The sequence below is a fragment of the Sitophilus oryzae genome, unplaced genomic scaffold, assembly GCF_002938485.1.
Source record: "Sitophilus oryzae breed Bouriz unplaced genomic scaffold, Soryzae_2.0 scaffold_1819_pilon_pilon, whole genome shotgun sequence".
NCBI classification, from domain to species: domain Eukaryota; kingdom Metazoa; phylum Arthropoda; class Insecta; order Coleoptera; family Curculionidae; genus Sitophilus; species Sitophilus oryzae.
Genome location: NW_022146523.1, coordinates 28805 through 51373, shown reverse-complemented (window position 1 = coordinate 51373; position 22569 = coordinate 28805). Strand labels below are relative to the sequence as shown.

The 22569-nt window shown below is 33.5% G+C and overlaps 1 protein-coding gene across 1 annotated transcript; it reads right to left on the bottom strand.

The window, feature by feature from the left end:
• Window positions 1–17241: 17241 nt before the first annotated feature.
• On the bottom strand, window positions 17242–19594 carry LOC115883165. The gene is made up of 3 exons (XM_030901472.1): window positions 19389–19594; window positions 18025–19165; window positions 17242–17948 (listed from the first exon to the last, which is right to left on the bottom strand). The coding sequence occupies exons 2-3, from the start codon at window positions 19163–19165 to the stop codon at window positions 17242–17244; spliced, it is 1848 nt and encodes a 615-aa protein (XP_030757332.1). The 5' UTR covers window positions 19389–19594.
• Between the last annotated feature and the right edge of the window lie 2975 nt (window positions 19595–22569).

Genomic DNA, 22569 nt, shown 5'->3' with positions numbered 1-22569 from the left:
ACCCATATGTTACATCCAAATAGATAATACTTGGCTATATTTTCGAATTTCGCGTATATATATTTATATCTCTCTCTGCAATATAATGGGCCGCTCCATTAATATTTATCTGTTATTTTAACATTTACGCCAAAAAAATTCATTTGATTTTAATAACCCCCTAAGCGTTTCCCTGCAAAAGGAAAATTCGATTCTTCCTGCAATTTTTGCAAAAGCTTTCTAATTGTGGGGACGAGTTTGAATTCGAGATAAAATCTATTTATCAAATTCCTGACCACTTCGAAAAAGTCGTTGAGCTTTTCGACAGCAGTCTCACGTGGTCGTTTCTTTCCAGAGAGGATATCATTTTATCGGGGTTAGTTTTCAGCCTTTTTTTTATCTTCTGTGTGAATTTTTTTATAGCCGATACGCTAACTCCGGTATAAAGAAATATCCGCTCAAGTTTACGTTTAAGCGGCAACTCAAGCGAACTCTCTGTAGCTTCTTCATCGCAAACCCTATTATGAACACAAGGAAATACACCAAATGAGATTTCATCCACGTTATTATTAACTTACCTATATAAATTAGCTATTATTTCTCTTGTCTGACTATGTAGCGTCTTACCCTTAACAAATTTATTCGTTTTAAAACACAAATATACGATCAAACTTGATATTAATAATTAAAAACTACGAACGAAAAACATTATAACAAGATAACAAAACAATAAAACACAACTTAACTATCAAATATACTAAAAATATAGGAATAAAGTTTAGGATAACCGGTATAAAATAATGAAATAAAGTAATAATGATCAAAAAAATGACACCGCCACTGGATATTTCAATAGTATTCAATATTCCTACTCTTTTCAGAAGAGACCGTGAAGTTGGGGATAAAGCAAGCGAATAGGAAAGGCGTAAAAGCCATGGCAACCGCGTGGTAACAAATTCTGTGACGTACTCTGGCCAATCATGTTCGACGAATAGGCGGCCATGCGCGGCGATGCCGGTTTGCTAATGATATCGTTAAAAAATCTTCAACTTTCATAATAAGCAGATTATACAGAATGAAAGAAATAAGTTATTAAATAAAACATATTGAACAATATGAACTACGTTAAAATTCCTTAATAATATACGTCAGAATATATGCTAAACACATTATATATAATAAAAATATATTAAATGTATAGTTCATGTCTGGCAATTTTGCAATTTTATAGATAAACGTGGCAATATCGATTTTTTTTTTCTCGCATTCCTTCCGTAGCTTCAGATCCGCTGGTCAAACAGTACTATGATGAGTCAATAACCAAAAATGAATAAATTGTATTCAGCATGGCTGATTATACTTTTTGTATACTTAGTACGACATGGCTTAGTATACTGAGTATCACAAATACTTAATTTTTAATATAAATATAATATTGGACACCTATGTAAAAAAAATTACAAAATATCGTTTTCCCAAATAGAAATATAAATTTGATGAGAATTTTTTAATGGGAATTACTTTATACCTGACTTGGTAGCTCATATATTTTGAACTAAAATAGATAGCAATGTAATGGATAAAGTTTGGATAGAGTTTAATGCTAATAATTTTTGTATAAATGAGTTTAAAATTAAGTAGCACTAAGCAGTAGCATTTAAGTAGGAATTCAATTTATTTCAAAACTTTTTAGAAAATTTTAAAGTTTACATTTCATAAAATTTTGAATATGTATTTATGTTTTTATTAAAATAAAACAGTCTAAAATATAAATAAAAAATATCTAAACCCATTTAAAATCGTACATTGTCCTTTCTATGACCAAGAATAAAAAATACAAAAAATGGATTGGCAAAATTTTCGAAAAATTTCGCCAACTTAATAAAATTGTTGAGCAGTAAATTAATGGGAATAAAAATCTTATTCGGTTACCTAAAGGATTCAATTTCTATTTAAAATCTTGGCATGAACTGACTCTACGACATTGAAAATCTCAACTCATCTTAACATGACATTGAGAAATAACAAAACGATATTTATAAACATTTTTAGAAGAAAACCGACCCAAATAAACCATTAAAAGTATTACAGTTTCATACCTAGACAGAATATCTATATTAAACTGTTAAAAATATGATTTAGAAATGAATAAATTAATATATAGGGTGCAACAAATTCGAGGTACGAACTTTGGTATCTCGGTAACCGTAATAGATACGAACATGGTTAAATTGGGGCAAAGTTGTGCTTTGGGATGTTCACCTAGATGCCAGCAGTCAAATTTCAAAGATTGCTGAGTTTTTTGGAAAAAAGCGGATTTTTTTGAAAATCAATTTTATTTTTTCCTGTTGTTACTTTTTAGAAAATCAAAAAACTAATTGCACATTCTCATAGCCACTTTATTAGGGCTATCTGATAGTATATTTAGATTTTCAAATTAGCTGATAATTTGTGAGATACAGAGGCCAACTTAATTTTGTTAAATACGGATCTGTATTTTTTACTTAAGGTTTTGAAAGAACTCCTAAGTGCAATGATATGCTACACTTAATATATTTTTTTTTATTTCGGGCATTTAAAAACAATTTATTTAAAATAATTTCAAGTTTATAGAGAGCCCTAATAAAGCGGCTATGAGAATGTGCAATTAGTTTTTTGATTTTCTAAAAAGTAGAATGTAGAATGGAGAATGTTTAGGAGAGGAGTTAATCACCGCGACCTTACAGATCTATTGTGTGTTCCCCTTAACTCATCATACAGTCTCAGGGCCAAACCAAAAGCCAATATCTGAGACGGCTCAGCAGAGGCCAGCTCTCCATCCTCGACATCAGCCGTACCAAAGTTCATGGCACGAACGGTCGTCGTCTCGGCGCACTCAGTGATAAGGTGTTCTGGTGTTTCCCCCATTGTGGTGTTTCTTAACTTCAGCCAACTGAGGTGTGTTCGTTGAGGAGACAGTTTCGTGTTAGAAATCCCGTGACAATGCGAAGATTGTGTTTACTTAAATCAAGGAAAACCTCTGATGAGCTCTGAGGAACTTTTTCGAGTGTCTTAGACCGTTGGAGGACGCCCATTCCAGGTTACGGATGGAGTCTTCCAGATTCTTTGTTTCGGCCATTTAAACACAATTTATTTAAAATAATTTCAAGTTTATAGATAGCCCTAATAAAGTGGCTATGAGAACGTGCAATTAGTTATTTGATTTTCTGAAAAGTAACGAAAGATAAAAATAAAATTAATTTTCAAAAAAATCCGCATTTTCCAAAAAACTCTGCAATCCTTTAAATTTAAAAAAAAAATTGATGGCATCTTAGTAAACATCCCAAAGCGCAACTTTGCACCAATTTAACTATATTTGTATCTATTAGGGTTATCGAGATACCAATGCTCGTACCCCGAATTTGTAGCACCCTGTATACAGGGTGAGTCTTAAATAAGTGCAAATATTTTTAGGGCTGGTAGATCTCGATAAAAAGAAACATATTTTCTCTTTACCGTTTTTCTAATAAATCAAAAATAACCGAGTTATTTTATTTTGAAATTTAGAAAAAAAATATTTTTTTGCTAAAATTTTGAGAACCACTGGATCTCTCTGGATTTTATTTCTTGTAATCTACTTCCTATGTTGCCATATTATCAACAAATTATGTCTTTTTACTAAAAACTAAAAACTAAAGAAATTTCCACAGCTTTTTTCAATAAATTCCAAATTTCAAAAAAAAATTCGCGAAAAACAACTCATAATCGCTTTTTCTGGGGCCAAATATACTACCCCTAAAACACTTATTTAAGGCTCACTCTGTATAGTGAATCTTAAATAAGTGCAAATATGTTCGGGGTTAGTAGATAAGAAAGTCCAAAATAGCCCAGTTTATTTACTTTAAAATTAAAAAAATATATTTTTTGCATAAATTTTGAAACCTACTGGATTTAATTTTTTCTATTTTTTCGTTCTTCTTAAATTATTCTACGACTTGTGTTGCCTCATTTTTATTAAGTTTTTTAACCGAAAATATAAAAATTTTCAACTTCAAAAATACAAAAGTTATAGACGTTTTTCAGGGGTCGAAATATAACACTCCTAAAAATATTTGCACTTATTTAAGACTCACAATTAATAAAATTAAAATAATAATATTATTTCTTTTATAATAAACTCACTTTGTTTCTGTACTTTTTTAAAGTTTCCTCTAAATTTAAAAACACTTAATATCAACTTGATATAACCCAAGAAAACACTAGAAACTATATATTACACACTCTATAAACTCTTGTCACACAATCTACCAAAAAACAGAAGAAATACACGAACATACTCTATTCTTGAACAGTTTATATAACTTCTTCGTGTAATTATTTAAGACAAACTAACCGTATTCGAAGCTATACTTAATGAAATAAGTAAAATCAGCCGGTGTAAACAATTTTATCAACTGTTTTCCAATACCCTCTTCGATAATATGCTTCAGATTCACATGAATCATTCAAAAGAAGAGAACTTGTAAGCATCATGGTAGAAACTACTGTTCAATTTTATTAATCGACGTTAAAATAATTCCTGACGATGAACTTATACCAGACGGAGACATGCCATAGATAATAAATGTTGATAAAATAATAAATTGATATAGAAATTTTAAACGGAGTATAAATGTGAATGGAAAAATATTTCACTTTAAGTGAAAGATATTTATAATATATAGATATTTATATTAAAGATATTTATAATATATTATATGCCTTTATAATATTGGCAATGGTTAAGATTTACGTATTTTTTATACGAACCAATTAATTTATTGCCATTTCTGTAATAATTTTAATAATGTTTTAAACTCTTTTAATATTAATCTAATACAGAGTAAGCCACCGGTTTTTATATTTCAAATATATAATATTTGGTCGACTAAAAAGAGCCCTACACGCAATGATTTGATCTGCATGCCAAATCGCAGAGTTCAGGTATTAAGACCGATAGTGATCTTTTAACACTACACGTTCAGATTTTATAACAGATAATTTCGTCAGTCTACAGTCTATAGTCTATAGTTCTATATTCTAGTAGTTCCAGCCAAATACGTGGTCTGTGCAGTTAAAAATATTCAGCATGTTGAAAGATCGCAGATCCCATCTCTTCGATGAGATCTTTATCGAAACCGCCATTACACATTGAGATTTGAAATGATTCGAAAGACTGTGCAGTTGAAATCTCTCAGATATCGTTGCGTGAGTAGCCAAAGTAACCAAAATATTAGGTGTACTGTCGCGTCTACTTCTAAATGCAGCTGAACCAAGAGCTTCTACGAGAAGGATGCTAAGAAGGAGTCATTCACTCCCAAATTCTGTATGCTGCACCTATATGGTACAAGACAATGGAAAATAATAAATATAGACAGAATATAAACAGTATGCAGCGTACAGCGGCTATAAGAGTCAGCAGTGCCTACAGAATCATTTCTACAGAGACTGTTCGCATTATAACGGGTATACACACAATGCATTTCTTGGTTCAAGAACGAGTTGAACCAAGTATCAAACTATCAAGGAACTTTAAAAACTAAAACCAGAAATAAACTAGGGATAAAATGGCAAAAAAATGGATCAACGGCAAGTATGCAATGTGGACGTATAGTTTAATTCCTAATATTAGAGAATGGTTAGGAGACAATATGGTAAGTAGATGATTATAACACCCAGACCCTTCAGTCCATGGGTGTTTCAAAAGTTATCTATTCAATCGGGCGAAATTACCAACAAATTATTGTATACATATATTGCAACAAGATAGATGATGCTCAACATACCTTGTTCGAATGTCCAAGATAGTTTGGGTTAAGACATCAGTATTATATAGCTATGAGCATTCCTTTTAGAGCAGAAACTATGATAAATAGCCTGAAAAAGGGAGAAAAAAACTGAACTCTGGCCTATGTAGTAATAAAAGGAATCCTAAAAACTAAAGAAGAAGTACGTAGAAATACGTATACAGTCCTCATGTTGAAGAAATGCGAAGGCGGTACTGGCGTGATGTGTCGTAGAAAAGTGCATAGGTGGTTTTAGTTAGTAGGAATCTGGCGCTACGGCAAATCTGGCAACGTCAAGATTTCATCCTCCTCTTAACAAAAAAAAAAAAGATATCGTATGTAGGAACCTTTTAAATCTCATGACAGAAAACCGATAGGTAGCTTTTTCGTAAGAGTGGATCACCACATCCACACTGGTAAAAAATTGCGTCGAACACTGATTGCCTAAGTGACGAAAAGCCAGCAAATGTTTGCGTGCTTGAAGTAAATTTTACTAACATATAAGTAATACTTCTAAGAGAATGCGACGACAACAACATAATGTTATAAACAAGAGTAGATCAATCAATATGAACAGTTATTTATGTCACGTGGTATATTTCCTATGCATACAAACAATACAGAACCACATTTGGAATGTCGTTGTAGAGGTTTTTAAATTTCACGCCTCTAAATTGAATCAGAGTGGCAAGAAACAAAGTGTTGCAAATCTGAAGTGGCAATGGATCGGATATGTGGCACAACAGGATCCAGACCGATGGATTGTCACAAAAAGTCATACCATAAGCATCAAGGGGAACTACAAGAACTGTGTGAACCAAAAAGGAGATGAGTCAATAACGATAAAAATGGATGGAGAATGCACAATGGATAGGATTGGCTAGAGATATAGCATGGAAAAATATATACTCAGCATGGAAAACCCTAGAAGAGGCCTATGTCCAAAACTGAATGAAACCAGGCTGGGAAAGAATTTTCAATTTCTCGAATCACAATGGAATTGATTGCGTGCATGATTTGCAGTAAATTTGAATAACTAAAGAAAATGGAAGAAAATTTTTTTTTTAAATGTTTTTCAACAAAAATGTATTTTTTCAACAAAAAGTAAACCGTAACGTTATAAAGTAAAGTAAATTCGTTAAAATAAATGTGAAGATTCAGCCACATTTTGGTGCCCTGTGTGTAAAATGTGACTTGCGTCTTCTAAGAAAAAGCTTCACTACTTAGAAGTGAAACGTAGCACTATCATACGACAATTAGATGAAAAATAAAACAATTTTTATGGCAATACTAGCTATACCAAGAATATACAACTTTGAGAAACACCTCACTGTAGTATTGCGCAATAAAAAGAAATGGAAGAGAGAAACTTTTGCTCAGCATGTAAAAGACCATACCATAAATGCAGGGACGGGGATAGGAGTAATTGGACCGAAAACTAAATACTCCAAACCAATGGGCACCTATAGCCCAGCAGAACCTTCAGTCGGAAATCTGCGCTATCAAAACATGCATACAACTTATCTTAGATAGGAACTATTGAAAACAGGAAATAGCCATCTTATCCGATAGTCAAGCAGCACTAATAGCGATCAACTCAGTAACCATCAATTCGAAGTTGGTCAAAGAATGTCTAGAAAAGCTGAACAAATTAGGCAAAGAAAATAAAGTCCTCCAACTCTGGGTGCCCACTCACCAAGGGATAGAAGGCAATGAAAAAGCAAACGACCTAGCTAGAAAAGGAGCTCCAATAACTTGGCCAGAACCGTTCTGCTTCTCAAGCGGAAACCAACTTAAAGCGAAACTGAAGAACATAGAAGACTCCATCCGTAACCTGGAATGGAAATCATCCAACGGTCTAAAACACTCAATAATGTTATTGTTATAAAATCAAAATTTGGTAACATCGAAACTCTTAATACCTGCACATCGATGTTAACATCGATGAGTTCAGTCAGTATGGACACTATTATTTATTCAAGAAATAATTATTTCAACACTAACGAAAAAAAAATACCAATGAGGACGCGGCTTCCACCGTCAAGCATAAATAAAATATTCTCTATTAATCTAAAACACCCGGTACATTTATAAAACGGCAACAAGTAAAATATATTGATACTGAACTTAATATGTCTTGAGAAATATGTGACATGTATGTGGAATTGCTTCTTCGAGATATTTAATGTCTCATATTAAAATTCAAAATGAAGAACTTGCTACGACATGTACATGTACGTAGCGCAATAATTTTATGTTAGACGTATCTGCCGGTTTTTTCAGTCTAATTTCTGCGCCTTGCGAAAGGTAAATTTTGTATCTTATCTTTTAATTTGTTATCATAACTTATCGTAATTGTCGTATAATTATCGTAAAACTGGATTACTTACTATTCTTTAACATGGAATGTGTGCAGATTTAGTCTTAATCAAGGAGAATAGTGTCAAAATATAAATACATATCTAGACAGGGATACAATATTTATACAATATAATACGTATTGCTTATAACACCACATAAACGTTTCACAATACAGGATGATCAAAAGAAAACCACGTCTCAGTGCGTAAACGAGAGCTATAAAATGTCTATCAACGAAGTCTTGGAAGTTCACAATAGAATCCAATGGAGAAGAATTGTATATTCAGTTAACAGCGACAACCAAAAAGTAAAGAGGCAACAAAGCAATGAGATTTTTGAATGTCCGGAGTGCGGTAGGCAAATAACATCACGTATCGGACTTTTCAGTCACAGAAAAGCTCATGAAAGAAAACGCCTTGCATGACCATCTTTTGATGCGTGTCGAATACTCGTCAGCGAGTAATGGCAGTATGTATGTATGTCTATGATCAACGAAGTTCTTGACAGTGGCAACTAGTTATTATTAATTTTTGATTAGTAATTTTCATGTTTCAATTTATTTTTCTTCAAGTCCTTATAGCTCTATATAAACAACTATGATAGCGACACAACTTTGAATAACTGTGTTGTAAGTAAAATGCAACTTGCAGATTAAGAGGAATATTTTGATTTTCGTCCACATCTCTATATCTAGGCCAAATCTATTGTTTCGAACGTATGGTACCTACTTATCTGCTGATAAAAAAAAATATATTATAAAATATATAAAAGTTTATTTGATATTTTCCATGTCAAATAAACTTTTAGTCACGTGATTTAGCTTTACCGGCACAGAGTTGCCCAATTTAACATATTTTCTTTTATTCAAAACATTTTAGGAAACAAAAATAAATAAATTATAAAATGTAAACAGATATTATTTACATCAACAACACACACTAACAGCACTTAAGGGACATAAAGGGCCATTACTACCGCACCCGTTCATAATATTCTGTAAATGGGGGAAATGTAAATTCCAGTTAGTCAGCCCGCCGCCGAATATGTCCATTGTTGGCAACAATGAATTTAAAAATCGCACCCTCGATTACGTAACTAAAAGTTTAATTGGTATCGAATATAGGCATATCTGTATGTATAGGTATATTTTAATATTATTGTTTCTGCATTGATGTTAATTTTATTGAACACACATTTCATATTCTCAATTACTTAAATACTTTTTTTGGGGTAATTTAATATCATTCTACAAGGTTCTCTATATTGAAAGAAAAAACATTTTAGAATAATCTTGTCTACTAAGATAGCGAACTGGTACATTAATATATAAGATTTAAAGTTACTATTTATATAGAGCTTTAAAAAGAATGACGTATGATTGACATCTTGACTGAAAGGTACGTGCAACCGCATCTATTCTAGACGTTATAAAAACACTAGACGCATACCAGATGGATTAAAAATAATAAAAACCAACCTAACTTAAAATACAAGACATAGCATACATTTTTAAAATGTCTGGGTGTTTCGCCTGAAACAGAAACCTAGAACTATATATCTACCAAAAGTAAAAAGTTATTTTTGTAAAATTCTACTGTATTCCAACCGATACCAGCTCTTTAGGAGAAGTTAAATTTAGAATTCAAATTTATCTACTTGGAAACAAATTTGCCTAACTGACGAAAAGCACTTTACGTTTCAGGCGGTATATCTCTTCCCGTCGTCAGAAACGAGAAAAAGTAATACTAAAAAATGTATCTAAAAATTTCTATTACACATTACAAAACACCAAAGCTATATTAGCTTATCAGGCTCATATGATTATAATATTATTTCATAAAGAGTTTTTAAAGAGAGTTTCTTAACAGTCCATGTCACTAGTCCGAAAAAGTAGCAAAATAAGCGTTCGGCATTTAACGTTTTATGTAAAACTGGCTAGGTATTTTTACACAAATGAAGAAGGAAATTAAAGATAAAGGATTATACTATATCCTATATATTATATTATTATTTTTAAGATTTATTCTCGAACATCAACAAAATATTCCTTATGTTTGGACTAAATTTTCTCGAAAATAAAGATATAATTTAAAATTCCGTTATAATATGGAAATAGATTGAACATTTGTGATTACAGTGATATATAATTTATAGTGTTTTGTAACAAATTGCTCGTTATTTTATGGCAAATGCTGAAGCTCTGCAAACCTTAATCAAGCCTTAATCAAAGCATGTGTGTTTGGAATTTTGAATGTGGTTTAACACGACAGGATAGGGCAGATTTCTGAAATATAATAATGAGAGAAGAATGCGAAGTTTATTACCTATTCACTTAAGCCGGATCAGTCGACAATAGAATTTGCGCTATTTACTACATTATGTAATTAATTGATTATCTGTCTTATTAAGTAACTGCGGATGTACGTGATTAAGTAATAGCATGTTTTTCGGATAGTTTATTTAATTATACGTACACACGGCTTTGGGTGCCGATTTGCTGTCTTCCATTCGTGAATTTCAAGTTCCAGAGCTTTACGCTCTGGGCTACTCGAGAACGGTTCTGAAAGGAGCTGTGCGCGATAGCCTGGTGCCTTCATATGGCGCGGAACAGTTCTGAACTTTATGACTCAATTGAATGGAGTGAGAGTATCGCATTCTTGAACAGTTCAGAGCTGCACAACTGCGTGAATGGAGGACAGTAATTGTCGTGTGTATGAAGAGTACAGTCAATATGTTCAGTGCAATACGATATACTGAAGAAAGAGAGAAGGGTAAGAATTTTCCCAAGCGCATGAAATAAAACGTCGGATTAAGTGGATATAATAAACTTTGGATTGTTTTCTCTACGATTTACAACATGGCCATAGCGATTCACTTCTACACATATAGGTAAATGCCAAGGGGTAAGCCGCTGACAAATTTCTGTACACTAATACCACGTATAATGGAAAAAATACCAACTAATACCACGATTAATACCACTAATACCAAGTCAACATCTTGTACACCATAATACACCAGCGGTTTACCCCTCCCTCGGTAAATGCTGACCCAAGACCAGTGCCGTTTTATCCATTAGGCAAGATAGGCAGCTGCCTAGGGCGGAAGGCTGATAGGGGGCGGCATTTTTGAAATAACAAAATTTACTTGAATTTTTATTAGTTGAAAAGGGCGGCACAATAATAACCTTAACGCGGCCCTGCCCAAGACTTTCTCTTGTCGATCCGGTATTAATAGATAAATCTATTATCTTAGTCTTAAATAAATTAGAATAAAATAAACTATGTTAAAAACTTTCATGTATACTACTGAAATGAAGATAATATATCTAAGCTAAATGTAATCTATTACAGTTGTAGTAAAATGAGTAACTAATTGTCGAAAATCCAGATCCAACCCTGATGCAACATTTTTTTGAAACGTCTACTTACGCGGTTTGAAATTTTGATGCAAAATCCGGCAATACCGCTCAGAAGAAATGTACCCACCCATACCCACCCAACTTTTTCTCTTTTTAATACATTTGATTTGCCATTAAGCTATTTACATCACTGTCTTACACGTTAACATCCAACCCGCAGAGTTTGCCTGTCCTGATCGGTATATTTCTTTCGGCCACACACCCGCTTTACCCGACCCCTGAGAGCGACCCGAACGGTACAGCGTAATAGACTCTTAAAGAGTAGAGATATAAAATATCTATGCTGTCTATACATACAGATGTTCCAACAATACCCATCAGTTAGTGGTACGATATAATATTAGACACCGCTATAGATATAGAAAATACAACACAAAGTAGTATATTTATACTTGCTTTATTTAATCATATCAATTATAAAACATAATACCTTTGGTCAAATATTTTGCTATGTATATTCTGTTTTTGCATAAAAAATACATAAAATAATTATTTAAGTGTTTGTTTTAAGTGTGGCAATATTCCCAGAAATAAACCAGCCAACACAAAGATATAAATAGTACTTATCATGTCTACTATTAAACCTAGCATTAACAAATAAATAATAACAATGATATACACGTATTTATCCTAGTTTCACTAGGTATATTATTAGATAATCCGCGTTTATTTTTAGCAACATTGAGACAAGACAAATCCCTCTTATCAGTCAATTTAAGCAATTTAAACCAAAATAAGCAGTCGTATTAACTAATTAACCTCTTCAAGCAAGACTATAAACAAATAAAGTTCGTATAATTTTTCTCATAAAACGTTTAATATACGTTGTAGCTGTGTATGTTTGAATAATAGTACTATCAATAGACTTAAAAATGTAATGTTTGTTCATTCGTATAGAACGTTAAATAAGTAAAACATTAATGTGTTAAAATAATCACTTAATATTCGGTTAACGCACAGGCGAAACAGTTACTTTAAATGAAGAACGAGACATACATTAATGGAGTCGTCTGTAAATTTTGAGAGGCTTCAATAAATTACGAATTGGATGTAATAGTGCCGTTGCACATTGAAGGTAATAAAATCCTCAAGAAAACTGTAATAAATTGGAATTCGAAATTACCCTTAAAAATTTCAGTTGTCTTTCCACAGCACCTACTATTCGAATTTACTCATAAAATTCATCACTGTTATTGAAAAGTCATATTATTATTATTTGTAGTTCTACAAATTATTATTTGTAGTTATACGTACAAATAATAATAATATGACTTAAGCAGCTGTTATCTCACTTTTTACGAAAATAATTACCAACAGGGAGACTGCCAAGTTAGACCAATATCAACCGACAGAGCAAACCGGATTCAGCACAAATGAGCACCTTCAAACTCTAAAAAGCCTAATTGAGAAATTGGTTGGAAGTTAAAATCAAATGATTTAAGTCATTAAAAAGATTTAAGTCAAAAAATACTTAAGTTTTCTGTGAGCTTGCAGCTCTGGATTCATGAAGATACTAACAACTTTCACATAGAAAAAGGTGTTCGCCAAGGCGACACCAGCTGTCCAGAATTATTTAATAATTTGCTCCAATACATGTGCAAACAGATAGAATGGAACGAACTGGGTATACATATAAATGGCGAAAACTTGAACTACATGCGATTTGCTGATGACATTGCTTTGATATCCGATTGCGTAAATAATGCCTAAGAAATGTTACAAAAATTGAATGCAACCTCTGAACAAATGGGACTAAAAATCAACATCTCAAAACCCCAAGTGATGACAAACCTAGTAATTGGTGGTGGAATACTATATTAACCAATAACAAATAGAACAAACAACTGCTTATAAGTACCGGGGACACAAAATACATATAAGCCGCGATAACCAAACTTGCGATACTTAACAGACGAGTAGGACTGACTTGGGCCGCCTATGGACGATTGAAATACATTGTCAAAGGGGCACTTCCGATATCTTTGAAGAGAAAGGTATTCAATGAATAATATTCAATAGAATGTGCTACCTGTTCTAACGTATGGTGCGGAGACCCATAACACCATAACATTAAACAAGAAAACAGTAAGCAAAATCAGAATAACGCAAAAAGCAATGGAAAGATCAATGTTGGGGCTATCTCTGAGAGACAAAGCCTACCGAATATCAAAGTACGAGACAGAACAAAAGTCATGGATGCCATAGAGAAAATAACTACTTTAGAATGGAATTGGGCAGAGCACATTGCAAGGCTAAACGATGACCGATGGACGAAGAAAATAATAGAATGGAGACCAAGACATGCATTCAAGAGCAGAGGCCGTCCTCCAACCAGATGGCATGAGGACTTAAGGCGTATCCACAGTAACTGGATGCAAATACATAGCTCAAGATAGGGAGTTATGGAAGCAAACGAGGGAGGCCTACATCCAGTAGTGGACTTTAGTGGCTGGTTGATGATGATGATGATGACTTAAGCAGAGTTGGTTTTAAGTCCAGAAGTGTGTCCATTATTGCTGAAATTACTGTAAAGCGTTATTGTTTTCTTCAAAAACAAATAATCTGAAATAAAAGTAAAGTTATCAAGATTCAAGATGAATCAAAATTGTTTATAAATTCATTACTTTGATAAATCATTCCACAGGGCGTTTCAAACCTTTACGACAATAATAAAATTTTCTTCCCGTACAATATACAGATGGAGATTTTAATTTAAATTTAAAGAAAGTTGAAAACAGAAAATTTTTAGATACCAATTGGTTAAAAAAAATCAACAAAATCGGCGGAGACTAGAACAAGTTATATTGTACTGGGATAACAATAGTAGACTAAATTTTCAACATCATTTAGAGCTTCCCAGAATTCAATAATTGCAAATTATTAATAATTTTTAGCTAGAATTACTCATTTTCCAAATTTCTTTAAAACTAATCAAATCTTCGATGTTATATTTGAAATATAGCATTTAGTTTTGACACGCCCTAATACCAAACAGTGAATAAGAAAAAGTTTATTGACCTGGTAATGAAATGCGTCTGTATCAAAATGTACGAAATTAATGTCATCTTGCAGAATTGCTATCAAAATATATTCGGTCAAATGTCAATGACGACAATGAATAAAAACGAGGCTAACAAACTCTATTCCCGAAATTTTCCATAAATTGTCTTATATCTCAGTAGAGCAAATTATATTATTAATTAATTAAATTTATTAAAATCTAAACTGAATACTGAGTGTTATATAAATAAACACTTTTTAACTATTTAATAGTTTATTACCCCTAAAACTACTTCGTCTTTATATCTAAAAACGATTAGTAACATAAGGATTAATTAATATCTAATCGCTAGTATTAAATTATCTCCCACGTATGCCAGAAACTCGGGGGTGATTTGAGTTAGGAATTCCTACATGACAGAATAGATGTGTGTTGTAAAATAACAATCATATATACTGCAGTTTGTTTGAGGCCACGAAATCGATACTGAAGTTATTATTACATCTAGTTTATTTTTCTTTAAATCTGTTGGTTTATTTTTGTCTTACCCATTTCGTTCATTTCCATGATGTCATACATTAAATGCTGTTCTTCTGAACTATCAGGAAGATTATAAGCTAAGCTTGAAAACACCGGAAGACAATCATTACGTCCTTTACTTGAATATTCACTCTTATGCTAAGCATGCTCACCCAGGCTTTCCCATGTCAAAAACATACACATTAAAATTAAAACTAGGAAGAATCTCATGATCTGGAAGCTTAGTAGTCCCGATAGTACCAGTGTTCAAATCTATTTCAAAATATATACTTGGAAGGATCTATGTGGAACTCCAATAGTGCGTTTTTTTTTCACTGTCTGCATCAAAAGCTTTGCTAGAAGCTTCAGAAACATATCCATAGTACTGGTCTTGTAAAAACTGTGCTACATTATCTCTTCAAAACAGCAAGCAGAGCCGTCGAAGAACTTGGTGTTTTCTGATTTAAGTATTTATTACTAGATTATATATCAGAGACTGTTAACAGTAACTTTTGAACGAGAATGGCAAAAAATCACACTTCGGTCTTTGTCTAGAAAGTTTGAGTTTACTTTTCTGAAATCTGCAGGCCTTAGATCTGAGACAGACCTGTATATATTGGCATCTCAGGATGGGATGATAAATTGTTTAATGCAACCAGTTTTACTTGCTAGTAGGGGTTCTCGAACCGGAGCTGTTTTTTGGAACCGGGAATTTCGACATCCGGATCTAAGGAACCGGAATTTCCTGTTTTTTCGGTACTTTCGGTACTAGCGAATTGTTGTTCAATAATGATGCAGTTCGTCAAACAGCAAACAAGGGATGTATCCAAGTAAAATTGATAAAAAATTGTGTTTTAAATGAAAATAATAGTTATGAAAAAATTAACATGAACACAAGCGAAGAACAAATCGAAAAAAACATAAATAACTTAAAATTTACATCAAACAACATAACCCAACTTTACTAAATTAACAAGAAGCCGTACATTTTCAATTTAAAATGCAATTGCCAAAAGCATAACATAAAATATATCTAATAGATTGAGCAACATTATACTAAATAATAAAATATAACATGTATTTAAACTTTAATATTAATTTTTTATTATATCGATAATTGCTAATAAACATTACAGGAACTTCAAAAGTAAGAACAATAAGTGATAGCGTATGATAAAAAACGGCGTTGAGCTACCTTGGAAATGGCGATCGATGACATTCCCCATATAATTTTTCATATAAAATAACAGCGATCTTCATTTTATAGCTTTCTATCGCTGACGGCGTATTTTTCGATCATATTGTAGCATCACTACTTATTTAGAAGTGTTTGATTTCGACTGCTAGAAAGTATCAATGGCCTTTCTCACGTAACAAAAACTATTTTTTTAATTGTTCATACCGAGCCTTGAAAGCACCGAAAGAACCAGGAGTTAATAATTTCGAGTTCCGGTTCTTTAATGTCTCAAAAAAATCGGCAACTCCCGGTATTTTCGGTACCGGGATTTCCTGGAACCGCTAAAAAAATTTGCACATATTTAAGACTCACTCTGTATATCCCGATATAATCCCGCATTGAGAATTCTCTATCATTATGTATAATCATTTGAGACACTCATTTAATTGTTTGAAACTCTAATATGAATATATGTCTAATAATCCTAATCAAGAATTATAATTGAAGATTTGCTTGATTGATTGGGAATTAAACATTCCAACTCAACTGGTCAGTGTAGAAGATTATGGATAGAAAACATTCCAATTTAGATATAGGGGAAGGCGGGGCAGAACGGGGTACTTAACGTTTGATGGTTAACTGTCACCCCAATATTAACCAAAAAAAAAATATTTTTGCATCGTTGTATTTCTAAATATTGTAAATTAAGCCTCTCACCTTTTTTAACAGTTAAACAAATATTTTAAAGAAAATTATTATGAGAAACCAAAAAGGTGCATTTTGCCCCATTCCGCCCCAGGGGCAGGGGCAGGATGAGGTTTTATATATTTTACCAGATCTCATTAATATGTGGTTAGATTTCCTCTGAAATATAGCGTTAATGGTGAAAAATGGTAGTAATATTAAGTACACACAATTTTATTATAATTTTTTTATTAAAATAGGTAAAACCATTGGACAAAATCAGACAAAAATCCACTTAGGATTGACACTGTTCACAAACAAGCACAAATTCGTCGTCTTCGCTATCAACGCCGGCACAGGCATTGTGTGCCCATTTGTGACACGCTGAACAGGCAATCCATCCTTCAACAGACTTGGACCAGTATTCACAACAGTAAAGACATTCTACGTCACTAGTTTCATCTGAAGATGAGTCAGAATCTACCTTTTTAATCGACACTTTCTTTGAAGGGTTTCGCTTCACTTTCTTAATGTTACTTGCTTTACTCTTATTCTCTTTGCCAATAATTTTTCTTTTAACGCCTTCTTTCATCTTTTGCGAAACCTTTTTTGCAGCTGCTGCTGCCTCTAGTTCTTCCTTATACGGAGTCGAGGTCAATATTGCAGTTTTACCTCTCTTGCGATTAGCTCTCTTAACTGTTTGCTGGATTTTTGGAATAGGTAAAGCAACTTCTGGCGACAAGCAGGGAAAAGAAGATTTTTTGTTGACACCGGAGGCAGCAAATTCGTTTGGCGCTTTCCATAAAGAGCAACCTGGTAGGGGATTTAAAATGTCACTTGCTGATACAGTTAGAGGAGATTTAGTTGATTTTCTTAGATTAGATATTTTTGTAGCGGGAGGTGTTATTGAAATTGAAGGTTCCGTTGGCGTATGAGCTCTTGGTGCAGTAGAAGGATCATTGGCTGATGGAGGGGTATTGTTTGTAATATCCGTGGTAGCAGCTGGTAAAAAATCAACTTCGGTAAAAACGTTTTCATCGGGTGGAAAAATCCCAGTTTTGCGAAATCCGTTTATCGCCGTTTTCATGGTGGCTGCGTTTAAAAGGCACTACCAAAAGCGTGGAAATTTGAAGAATGGTTATTACCTTTCCTGGATTGCAACGCAGCCATGTCCGAGTTTCATGTTCATAAAATGTACTTAACGGCTTCATGAAGGAAACGTCCAACGGTTGCAGTCTATGACTTGTGTGTGGTGGAAAGCATAATAATATTACACCGTTCTCACGTGCATGCAAAATTAGGTCAATATTTTTGGTATGGGTTGCATGTCCATCTAACAAAAGAAGCACTGGATTTTCTTTTGTTGCTTTAGAAAACGTAACAAATAGCTTAAACCAATTTAAAAAAAGTTCAGAGGTTATCCATCCAGAATCACTAACTTCTACTACTGAACCAGGTGGCAAGCCTAACTCAAATGACTGTTGCTTCCGTTTTCTTGGAAAAATAAGCATAGGTGGCATGTATGCTCCAGCAGCAGAAAAACAGATTTCAGCAGTTATGGTTTCTCCTCGTTCGGCGGAAGTTAGGGTGCCAACCTGACGCTTTCCTTTCAAGGCTAAGATTTTGGTATGGCCCTTTGGATTCACAGTCAACCCCGTTTCGTCACAGTTATAAATGCGTTCACCAGCTAGCTTATATTTGTCTACTGTTTCCAAAAGAAGGTGGAAAAATTGTGCTACCGCAACCTTATTAAATCCCATAGCTCGAGCTCCAGAAGTTGATTCTGGTTTTCGCAGCGTCAAAGTAGGGTGGCGTTTTAAAAAACACTGCATCCAATCCTTGCCAGCCATTTCAGATGCAGCATTAAATTTATGTTGACACTGATTTCGTATAGCTAATTGAAAAGCCAGACGTCTAAAGTCCATCATGGTTAAGCCAAAAAGTCTTGATTCCATAGATTTTAAATAGTCGACAAGTTCTATCTCCTGTTCTTGTGAAAAAACGCTGCGAAATTTTCCAACAGATTTATCAACAACAAAGTTTTGTTGATCCTTTCTTTTTTTCGCGACATATCTTTCTAAAGTTGTTTGGGGCACACCATGTTGTTCTGCGGCCCTCCTATACCCCATTTGTCCACTAACAACGACATCAACTGCTGCGTTCATGGATTCGGTACACCATTCCTGACGCTTTGTCTTCCGAACATAATTTCTAACCATCTGAAAAAATATTAAATTAAGTACGACATTTAACGGGGCAGAACAGGGTACCCCATTGTACCCCACCCCATTCTGCCCCATGTGCAACGTTTACTTTAAAGTAAAATTTTTGAAAGAAAAACATGACCTAGAGTAAATCTAAAGTGATAAAAAAGTTGCTAAACAATCGTTCTCTGCATTACATAACTGAAATAGATTAAAATTTAATAAGCAAATTACTTACGGTGGTTAATATGGACGCCAAAGTTATAAATCTACACGAAAATTCCAGATGATAACGAGACTAACCTCTTGCTCGATGGTTTTCGGACTACTGGCGTACCTAACATGCGACCCATGCTTTTAGGCGACCTTCAGTGCAATTTCGGATATTTTCGTTTAGACGTTCGGTTTTTTAATGGCGTACCCCGTTCTACCCCGCTACCCCGTTCCGCCCCACCTTCCCCTACAGGTAAGGTACTTAGAGTATCTTTAACTGTTAAAGCTTTAGACTTTAGAGAAAATATACTTAAATATATAGCATGCCATCATTGAAAATAATTATTTATCTTAAGAAAATTTATATAAATATCCGAAATTATTTGCACTAAAATACTTCAAGCGGACAAATTATTATCTGGTGAAAAATTGCAATAGGTATAGGATGTGCATAAAAGTATAACCACAGGTAACATATTTGGCTAGTATGATTTCTAATAGTCTATATTTCCAGGATAGTGAATATGTTGGATTACAAATGAGCTCATTAATCCTGATAAGAACTGATAAGATATTGGCCTCACTGTGTGACAGTGCTGCCAGTACAAATTCATCCATAATATTGTGTATGCTCTTTTTCTATCAATCCACGATATCTTCATATACTTGAGGAGATAATATATAAAAAGTCAATAAAAAAATGTTATTAATTAGTCTAATTACAAAATCACAACAAAGTGGCACAGATCTGTACATGCAACTGGCAACGCCGCTGATCAGCAATAATGACCATAAAACGTAATTGCAAATAATCTGAATGACATATTTGCCCTTTTCCCCGATACACAATATCGATAATATTATTCTCTTTCAATTGATAAAAAAAGCATCCGATTCTCAATGCATCATTATCTCGTCCTAGGTCATGTCCTAACATAAGAAAAACATTAGTAATAAAAAGTTTTTATCATTTATACAATAATTTACAATACGATAAGGTGTTGAAGAAAATTTATTGAAGGACTTTCGTTATACTGGGAGCGAAACAATAAGATTATTATGTTACATCAAATTATTATATTTTTATTGACTACAACAATAATTGACTTATAGGTAATTTTATTATATCGATTATTATTTCTACAGATAAATATTAAAACACTTTAAGTGTATTTAATCCCAAGATTATATCTTCATTCGTTAGATAATAATCATCAACAGAATGTCAGATAAATTAAATTAATTTCAATTATATCATATACCTATCTGTATCTGTATATGATATGACCAAATAATCATCCAACAAAAAACGCGATTTCATAAGTGACATCCACGCTAATTCCAAATGTTCAGTGTAAACCCTTTTAGAAAAAGTCGGTTATTTTATTTCTAGACAAATGCCCGGGGGAGGGGGTATTAGTGGGTATTTCCCGAGGTATTTCCACACTGTGAAACAAAAATCGAAAAGATATAAGTTATGTTTTGTAAAATGCCACTGCGTAGAATCCAAAACTAAACCAGCTTGTCAGTAGCCGTTTACTCCTAAAAGAAATTTTCCACAAAGAGAATGTTTCCACCCATGACAGACCCAAAACAAAAAAAACTAATAAAAGATCTAAATACCACTCTGAGAACATTTACTTCAGTTTTTTAGCAGACAAATCTATTTAAACCGTTAACACTTCCAAATTGACATGACATGAAACCACATTTGAAATGAACAATTACTACATGATCACCTTTACCTAATAAAGTAAAACTAAAAATCTTCCTCTAAGAGAGGCCAGACTTTGTCGTTGGTGGGGAAGCTCCTAGTCACGTGCTAGGGGGAATCCCCTCTGGTACTTTGGCTGGGTCTAAGGAACATTGGCACAGAATATCTTCTGTGTCATTGACTTGTCCCTGTCTGTAGTGTCGTGGCCAGGGAACTGCACCAAGACGTATAACGATGCCGGATAGGACTGCCCTGTTCGTCATACCAGGCACCCTCTACTGTCTGTGGTCGTGTATTACGGGATGAGAGGATGTGGGGGATCTTAGCTTAACAGCCTGGACCAAGAGGAGACAACCTCACCAAAAACCATTTTATTCTCGTCTCCCTTACTTCTACTTGCGATAGAATCTGTAGAAGTGGACAGATTAACCATTTTTAAGTTGAATTGACCTTAAATCCAAGGGGGCAATAGAGAAAGAGGGATATATCCTCTATTATAGATTCGGGACAACCTCTGTATCAGATCGAAAAAGAGACAAGAGGTGGAGAAAATGGAGACAGATTATCCAGACAAGCTCCTCGACTGGCCAGAAGGGCATGGAGGGCTAAACCTCAACCATGGAAGGGTGTATACCCTCATAGGAGGTCCACTCCAAGGAGGATGAACATCTGTTGTCAGAGTGAAGATGAGAAATACGCTGTTGTCCCCCTCTACAACAGGGAAGATCCCCATGTATGATAAGTTATACACTGTATGATGGGGTATAATAGTTGATTGGATTAAAAAAACTTAAAAAGATTAAAAAAAATTCACAGTCCTTACAAAGATGCAACCGGGGGCATTGAAAATGATGAATAAAAACGTAAAATATGATTAGTGTTAATATGAGTGTATTACATACATATGTTTAAATAACGAACTTAACAAAAAACAACAGATTTAAAGATTCACTGAAAAAGTAGTAATGTTAAAATTAAATAAAACATTATCAATAATACTTATGCGATCGCACCTATCCGTAAACAAGCAAAAAAGAATTCTACGGAAAGTTACACTTACGATATTATAATTTTAACTGTTAAAGGCAAACCCCATTTAAACACAAAACTTTTTTAATACCTACTGTATCTAAAAGACTTTAAATTACTAAATTTTAGCCACGCTTCTATTTTCCTTGGCTGTTGTGCGTCACGTCACAGATTAACAGGCCCACGTTTGCACCACAAGGCGATGTTGCAGACCACTAGGTAGACGGGTCGTAGAAATTTATGTTATACAACTTGTAGTCAATCTACACAAATATTATCAAACTTTTTTCTTTTAAATGTGTTCAGATTTTAAAAGTAAATCAAATCAAAACTTAAATTTGATATGAGTTTGTTAGTTTTTAACTAATATAGTGGCGAATTACAAAATTCTTTTTCAATGAAAATTAACAGCAACAAAATAAATTACTAGCTTTTTCTCGTGACTACGTTCGCGTTACACCTC